Here is an 8,911-nt window from a genome sequence, read left to right as displayed (position 1 = left end):
TCTAATGATATTAATTTTGTATTTTGCATGTTAATGATTTTTGGTAAAAACTTAGTCAAACTTGACATAGTTTGAATTTCTAAAAATAATATAAACCTTAAACTTTGGGATGGAGGTACTAAGAATGTATTGTTCTATCGATTTTGATTTTGATGTATGTATATATAATCAACGTTTAGGAACTTGGAACCTTTGATTTACTATGGGTTTTTCACGGTACCATAAAAGTACTCTTTACTGAAAAAGTATTAATTTGGGGATTCAGACAGAGACTTCATTACTATGTACAAAGAAATATTTGGATTTGATAGCAGCAATCACAGGGCAAAAAGGAACAACAGAAGGCTGTACTGGTTAGTGAAGAATATGCCCATGAAACATAATCCAAAAATATACACTCTACTATAGTTGTACAAATAGCAAAATATTAGATCACAAACTCACAAGAGCTAGGAATAAAATTTAAATTTCAGTAGTACAGTAGTAACGAAGAGTTACATTACACATTACACCCTCAACTGGGCTTTGCCGCGAGAAAAAACAACGGGCAAAGCACCCAGGAGGTCACTAATGACGACAAAGTAGCTAAGTAAACTTAAGCTTAAACCCTCCTTAACGACTGCTACGACGAGGAAGACGAACTCCTTAAACCCTAACCGCAGGGGCGGCGGCCGATGTCTAATATTCCATCGAGCCTCGGCCACTGCGGCACTAATTACACAGCTTAATCAATTAATCAGTGGAGCTTTCCGTTTGCTACGATCGGGTCACGAGAGGATGGCGTCCCAGTCGATCTCCCACGACGGGCACTTGTGGAGGTGGTGGAAGGCGTCGGACTCGTCCCACGGCGCCTCCGAGAAGTCCAGGTTGGCCATCTCGGGGAGCGGCGGCGCCGCTGGCTGCTGCGACGGCGGAGGGAGGGGTGTCGAGCCGGCGGAGAACACCGACCCGTCTCCCTCCGTCGACGACGTCGATGTCGAGTGCTTGGGCGAGTCCGGGGCGGCGGCGGTTTTTGTTGACGACGGCTTGGACGGCGCGGCGGCGATGTTGTTGCAGATGGAGTCGAGCTTGGCGTCGACGGAGGAGTGGAGCGGGCCGGCGAGGTGCGCGCCGCCGCGGCGGAGGTTGGGGAAGTTGAGGCGCGCGGCGTCGCCGCGGAGGCGGAAGGCCGCCTTGTCGTAGGCGAGCGCGGCGTCCTGGGCGGTGTCGAAGGTGCCGAGCCACAGCCGCGTCCGGTTCTTGGGGAGGCGGATCTCCGCCACCCACTTGCCCCAGTGACGCTGCCGCACGCCGCGGTAGTGCGTCCCGGCGGCCGTCGACGGCGTCCCGGCCTGCTTCATGGGCTGCGCCCGCGGGCCGAGCAGGGACGCCGACAGCGACAGCCCCCTCTGCTGCTGCTGGTGCTGGAAGAAGAGCTGCGCCTGGATCTGATGGATCTGTTCTTGGCCCAGGCTGGTCAGCCCCACCATGTCACTCGACGACGGGTACGTCGCCGCCGACGAGGTGTTGTACTGCGAAACGGGCGGCAGAGGCGGGAGCTGGGAGAAGGATGTGGTGGTGGTGGCGGAGGAAGCAAACGGAGCTTGAAGCGTGGTGTAACTGTAAGAGGGGGAGGATGATGCAGCAGGGAAGTAGTAGGATTCTTGGGGCAGTGACGGAGAGGAATTGTAGTAGGAAAACGGGGAGGAGGCGGAGGTGGAGGTGGTGGGGGAAGAAGCGCTCTTGATAAAAGGTTCGAGCGCTTTCATGAGCTCCTGATCCGAGGAGGATGACGATGACGAGGAGCTGAACTGGTTGCGGGTGTTGTACAGATCTATGGCTGCCATTGCAAAGCAGAAAAGAAAAACAGAAACTGTTTGTGCAGAATCCGAACTAATAAAAAAAAAAGAGAAAAATGGAAAGAATCTTGGGATAATTAAGCCCCTGGTTTCTTCAATAAAAGCGAAGAACAGGGAGGAGAGATTTGGTGCGAGCAACCTGAAGGGGCTCTGTAAAAACAGCCCCTTTCTGGCTCGCAAAGAAAGGTGAAAAAAGAAAGGCTAAAAAGAAGATGGAACAGGAGCAATCCAGAGGATTAAAAAGGTTCTCTGGATCTCTGTTCTTCCTAGCAAGAACAAAAAGAGGAGGAAGAAGAAGAACTTTGCATGTGAAAAAGAAAAGCAAAAGAAGAACTTCTCCAGGAATCCTTGCTTGCTTGATCTAATATCAAACCAAGAAAGGTCCCGAAGAGGAAGAAGAGAGGTCAGAGAACAAACCTGGTGTCGCCTGCTTGGTGTCGCTGGTGCATGCTCGGTCGTGTGTGTTTGTGTTTGGGGAAAGATCGCTGAACCTCGCCGGGGAAGTGATGGGTCGTGGCTGGGAGGGGAATTTGAGGGCTGTGCGCGTGTGAGCTTGGTGATGGTGGGTGATGTGGTGTGGCTGTGGGGGCGGGGGGCGTCTCTCCTGGGGAGCAATGGCTTCCGGCCAGACCTTTATATAGCGGCGGAGGCTGGAGGCCGGAGACCGGAGCGGAGGGCGTGTGAACTGCGGACGAGGAAACCTCGCGCCGGGAAAAAGGATGTGGTGGTAGTTTCGCTGACTCGCGGGACCGGGAGGTGTGGCGCCACGTGTGTCGCCCGTGGCATGGCCAGTTGACCTGGCTCCTGGTTCTGGCTCTGGCTCCATGCCCATCGCATGAGCCGCCGTTTGCTGGTAGAATCAATGCTCTGACATTGATATTGAGCTTCTTTTATGATTTTTCTTCCACGGAAAAGTCCTATTGCCATATATTATCCGAAAGCCGCGGTTACAAGAACATCCTCACAAAAGAAATAAAACACGAGTCATTGAAAAGTTTAGCACTATCCTCTCGACAGCGTGCCGTGAGCAAAGCTCTATGCCACCTCTGCGCCTCGGGCATAAACGAAGCCTATGTGGGAGAGAGCTTGTAAAAACCCAGGCGCTTGTAGAAGCAGCGGCCGAAAGTTGTTGATGTAAAACACATGATGCCGACGAGAGAGAAGCTAGTGCCAAAGTGGGCTGAAAGATGGGACACAAAACTCGCAAGTTCCCCGACAAAGTCGTGCATAGCTGGGCTTCGTGAAGCGGAGGTAGAACTCGACGGCACATGTACGCTGCGACTTCATCCCCTCCATGGGCACGATGTTGCTATAGACAGACGCTCTTCACGTCAGACGTAAATTATACTGCAACAATGCTCCTTTGAGGAATAACATCGACCTGCATGAAAGACCTTTATTCTCGTCGTCATCGATACTTTACCCGGAGGTGAAGAACTCGAAGACCCTACGGGAACAGGGCATCCGATCCGAGGCTCCCCCACCATCCATCCGCCGCATCGGGTTGTCTATGTGTGTGTGTGGGGGGGCGGGGGGGGGGGGGGGGAACTGACAACGGCAGTGCCATCGACCGAGGGGAGATAACCCCTCGTGGTCACCTTCAGTGGAACCGTAGGAGAGGAGAAACGCTTCTCGTGTGTTATTTTCTACTGACATCTTTGTTTGAATTTGCATATACTAGTAGTGGGTCCAAACTCTAGCCTGATGATGCTCCTTCGAGGAATAACATCCACCTGGGGCACCATCGTTTCTCATACACTCTAGGTGAAGAACTCGAAGGCCCTACGAGGACCGAGCATCCGATCTGAGTTTCCCCTACCATCCAACGGGTGGGCGGAAGGCAGAGGATCCAGCAGCAGTGTCGGCGGCCGAGGGGAGAGCCTGGTCGCCTTCGCTAGAACCCTAGCCAGGGGAGAATAAAACGCTTCGCATGTGGTATTTTTTTGTAACTTTCTTTTTGAATTTGCAAATACTGTTTTATAGAAAGTGCCATGGATAGTAGCGACGTTGTAAGTAAATCGTGCATACCCTGAGTTATTTTCATTTTCATAGTAAATCTTTTCTTCTTGGAAATTTGCTAATGAAACTAATATAGGGAACTTTTCCCACACTTTTTGGTTATTACTTTTTCCGGTTTTCAAATCGGGTTTCTTCTTTTCTTTTCATTTCTTTGCGGGCACTATACCACATCTTGCTCTTGTTGTTTTTCTTGTGAGAAAGGGCAACCTATAGTCTTGGATGCTACACGTACACATAGCCCACTCCTCCCAAAGAAATGGTACTCTAACCAGGATGTTCTTGCACTAAATCCAAGTGCACATCTCGAGCGAATCCCCTTTCTAGCCAAAAGGGAAACGAGAAAAAAAGGGAGGGAATTTTCTTCCAAGACAAGCATGCGTTCCTCTCCTCGATGATACGTTCCAGCACTTGGTCGTTCCTCAAGGAATAAAGTGGAGCTTTGGACAGTAGCACTTGCTGTTGAGTTGAACTGGACATCAAGTATGACCGTCACGTCGTCCGTTTCTGTGGGCAGCTACCAACTGTACAGCTAACGACCGGACACGTAGGCAGTTCACTCGTCTGCCGGCAAAAGGATCACGCGGGAACACTGGCTAGCTTGGTGTGAATTTGTTCTAGCGACGTCGGCGCTGGAAACTCAGAGTAGAAACCGATCGAACTGGAGCAGACAAGCCAAAAGTCTAGCTCTAGGGAAAGCAACGGGTTAAAGTTTGGACAGCGAAACCACGCGGGAAATAAATGTGGAGAGATGGGTTGTACAAAGACCCGATCAAACGATCCGAGCATGTCGGTGTCCGTTGCACAGGAGAAGAGAGCAGTAGTTTAACTAGGATGTGCATCGTTGCCAAAAGGACATTGCAAAAGCTTTGTTATAAGCTTGGTCTGCAAATTGTTAGAGAGGTCCTCCTTGTTTTAGGGACAAAAAAACATCGCTCAACTATATCATGGCAGCATGCATGTGTGATTCTGCACAATACCATCAACGAGAATGAGAGGGGAGTAGACTTGAAATTTTTCTTTGACAATGTGGTAGCCATGTAAATCCTGAAAGGAACCCAAATCGGATCAAAACTTTTGTTGAAACACACCAACATATCAAAAACAATGCTACACATATCCAACTTTGTGATGATCTCATTGAGCGGCAGTGGTAGTTATACGGGCGGTAGTGTTCCATATTATTCATATTTATTCCAGCGACAACGAAAAATTTGTTTCGGGGATGGTTCTTCCAATTTTTCCGAAATAAATGTGGAGTGATCAAGGCTAGATGACCCGATCAAACGAGCAGGTCATGTCGGTGTCGATCACACAAGCGAGATTTTTTTCTGAACAGGGATGGGACCCAGAGGACCTGGAAGCTGCTTCTATATAAACTTTGCAAATGGGCCTAGAAAGAAAAATAAATTACAACAAATGCCTGCAATTTACAAAAGGACCCTGAAACAAATATGAGAAACATGGTCGAGTCCTTCCATACCGCGCTAACAAGAGATACTCGACGTAGAACGCCACCTCACCACTTCAATCCTCCGTCTCCTTGATGGCTGAAGAAATGGAGACAACAACTCCCACGGCACCAGAATACCAACGAGCCTCCAGATGTAGATTCGAGGGTAGACCACCAGCTTATTGGGGGGAGGAGCTCTGGCCGGAAACTTTCTCCGCCTCCATCCACCATGGACGACGGCCAAAAAACCGAATACGCCGCTTCCTAGTGCTGCTTGCCGACGCTAGGAAAGAACTCTGAGTTGCGATGAGCCGATGATGCTAGATGCCACAGGGGCACACACAAACCTGACGGCTAGGCCTAACCCTAACCATCCTAGCCTAGACTGCCTAAGGAGTACAAAGGAGAGTACAAATGCCGGTATGTCATGGAAAAGCAATCTAATAGCCTAGTTGGTGTCGATGGGAGCCGAGAGTATGAATCACTTTTGCCGAGGACCTAGCATCCGGAATAAATATTGTGAGGACAATCTTCACCGCAACAACCATGAGAAAAGATTCAAAATTGATGTGGCGAAACAAGATCTGAAAACCCATGCCTAGAAACTTATAATCTTCCGACATTATCATTGATGTATCAGAGACATTGTTGAACAAAGAACAAAAGATCATTTATTGTAGATAATGCAATCTCCATTGAGACGAAGGCCTGGCGAACAAAAATATGTCGCGCCAAGTTGTAATGGCGATCAGTTTGTTCCATACGCTGATAAGCATGGGTGGGTGATGGATATGGTCTGTGCGCATGAACGCCTCGACCGCGTCGTGGCCACGGCGTGACGACGTTGACATGGCGCGCGTGATCTTGTTTGATACGGCATGGTGGTGGTGCATGTGGCTTTTAATTTGCTTCAACGCCATTGCCACCGGTCCATCGGGCCATGCTATTCGTGAGGGTCAATGCCCAGCTGCAACTTGGCGCGTGCGCGAGTACCGGCCGGGCGATTCCATCGGGTGTTAACCGGGACGCTGTGTCGTGCCGCGGCCGATCGTGTGTGTCGTTCGTGTGTGACCATCCACCTAAGGCTAGTCTTGTAAGCGTGTATAGCTGGAAAAAAAAACACCAGCCTTTTTGATAGTCTTAGCTGCCAGTTTTCACGAATATTGTTGCCTAATCGACAAAGCTCATGGTTCCTACAAAACTTTATCTAGATACACATATATCTAGATAACTACTGCTCTATAATCGACCCCTCCTGGCGACTCAGAGGCGGAAACCCTACCCCCACCGCCTTCCCCACCCCTCTTCCCTCTCCTCGCCGTCCCCTGAGTCTGCCGCCAACGAAGCCTACCGCAACCGGTGATGGGGGAGGTGGGGATCTGCGCGCGGGTCCCCTGGTGCGGCGGTATGGAGGCTGGCCTCCGCGCTGGGGGATGGCCCCAGCCTAGCGGCGTGGCCCTCCTCTCCCTTCCTCGCCTCGGCCTCGCCGGGCTTGGGTGGCTGCGAGGTGCTGCCCATCGTCCAGGTCTGGGACCACGGTAGCAAGGGCGCCGTTCTACCTGTTGGGAGCATCGTTTTTGGAGCAGACAACGGATGGTGGTGGTGTTGAGGTGGAGGGGTGTGCTTTTGCTGTGTCGGCGTCATCGAGTCGCCACGGCATGGTGCAGTGGTGTCTCGGAGACGGATGCAGTGTGATGGACGCACGCAGGATGGTGGAGTCGTCTGGTGCCGTGGCGGCATCGATGGAAGGCCTAGCATGGTCAATGCGATGATCTCTCTTGAAGATGGAGTCGAGGAAGACGGCGGTAGCAACTTCTATGGCGTGTGCGTTGGCGTGCGCTGAGAGTCTGCTTGACTGGATGTGCTTCTCTTCTGCTATTGGGTGGCATGGGAAGACATTTGACTTTTTAGATGATATGAGTTGGTGAATTGTCACCCCCTTCATCCCTCTGTAGGTTTAGCGAGGTGGCTTTGAGTTTGATCTTTTGTATTGCTCTTGTAAGGAGTTGTGAATAATCTAATAAAAAAAGCCGTGTACATCCCTTGGATGCAGAAGTTGGGTGATATTTCCCCCATTTCGAAAAAAAATCTAGATACAATAGGCGTGTTTTGATATATCTGTACTAGATAAAGTTGAACCGTACTTAGTTTAAAAAGGAGCTATTTCCTCTGTTCAGTGACTGAATCTACACAGTAAATCACATCTAAATACATACATTGATGAAAAAGTTAAAAGAAATTACATTAGTGAAAAGATAATGTAACTTCAAAGGCGTGTGGAGTGGACGCCATCGATCATTCTCATCTACTCTCCGGCGAGAAATAAATTTGTTGGTCTCCTTGTTTTGTTTTTACGGATTCTGTGTTAGTTAGATTATCTCTCCTTACACACTATTAGATCTACTTGCAAAACTTAAAATTACCGTACCTTTTAAACCATATAAGTGTAACTTATGAACTGTTTGAATATTTAAGTTTTTAGTGAAGGAAACTTCAGAATAATACTAGTACTAATATTTTTTTTGGCAATTCTTGAAAATCAACTGTTGAAACTTGGTGAAAATTTATTTCAAACAAATTGTTTCATTCCTTGTTCGTCGAAGTTAGAAAATATATACAAATTGTCATAGAGTTCAATTTCGAGACATGGTTTTTTTATCTACTTTTACTGTGCATCATCATGTGTCAATATGATACAGAATTTAAGTTTTGAATCTCATCGAAATAAATCATTTTTAGTCTTGTTTAAAACATATCATCGATAGAAACACATATATTGAAATAGAATGGTAATCTGATATATATTTCGATAGATATGGCTCTTTTAAACCCAACTCTAGAAATCAAATCCTTGTAGGTACTAGAAAATAGGAGAAAGAGAGAACACTAGCGTGTGGCAGACTGCCTGAAAAAATTCACTAATGTGTTAATCTCAAAGCAAACACAATGTGATGAACGGTCGATGCACGCAGAGGACCTTCGATGCATGGTACGAACACCGCCACTCTCCATTCCAACCACTCTATATATTTACATCACTCGGACTAACATTGCGGTAACTTATTCACAAACATTGGATTGTGGCATTTTGTAGCTCAGGCTATATGGAGTCCGTTTTTTCAAAAAAATGAAAATGGTATTTTATAGTTTTAAAAAATTAGAAACAAAAAATTTAGAGGTAGACAATCATATACTCTACCAATGTGAAAAAAGCAATACGAAAGACTCAATATTTTTGGGTGTGCAAAATTCACAAATCCGTGGATCTGAAAACGTGGAATTTTGAAACCTCCAACATTTGTTAGAATTTGTCATTTTTTTGTAGCCTCTAACATAACGTGTTTCATCCTAAGATTTTACCCAGTGGTAGAGCACATCATTGGCTACATTCAGATTTTTTTGAATATTTAAATGATGAATTCGAATGTTGTAAAAAAAAAACAGTAGCTGTGTAGCTCGAGCTACACTTTGAGTTTCCCCACAAATTGTCATTATTTAATAAAAATTATTTCGTTGCACCAAAGCAAACTAGACGAATTGTAGGCCTGTAATCCGAAGTCATACACGCTTCTGTAGATGTGACATTTCTTTTCGGCAATCTCTT

At 47.6% G+C, this 8,911-nt stretch overlaps 1 protein-coding gene across 1 annotated transcript; it reads right to left on the bottom strand.

Annotated features, from left to right (window-relative positions):
• Window positions 1-417: 417 nt before the first annotated feature.
• Window positions 418-2,028, bottom strand: LOC124685416 (ethylene-responsive transcription factor RAP2-13-like). Its single transcript, XM_047219756.1, has one exon. The coding sequence runs from the start codon at window positions 1,824-1,826 to the stop codon at window positions 768-770; it is 1,059 nt and encodes a 352-aa protein (XP_047075712.1). The 5' UTR covers window positions 1,827-2,028; the 3' UTR covers window positions 418-767.
• Between the last annotated feature and the right edge of the window lie 6,883 nt (window positions 2,029-8,911).

Source organism: Lolium rigidum, chromosome 1 (genome assembly GCF_022539505.1).
Source record: "Lolium rigidum isolate FL_2022 chromosome 1, APGP_CSIRO_Lrig_0.1, whole genome shotgun sequence".
In the NCBI taxonomy this organism is placed as follows: Eukaryota; Viridiplantae; Streptophyta; class Magnoliopsida; order Poales; family Poaceae; genus Lolium; species Lolium rigidum.
The sequence above is the reverse complement of the archived record's forward strand: the minus strand, read 5'-3'. Positions and strand labels throughout refer to the sequence as shown.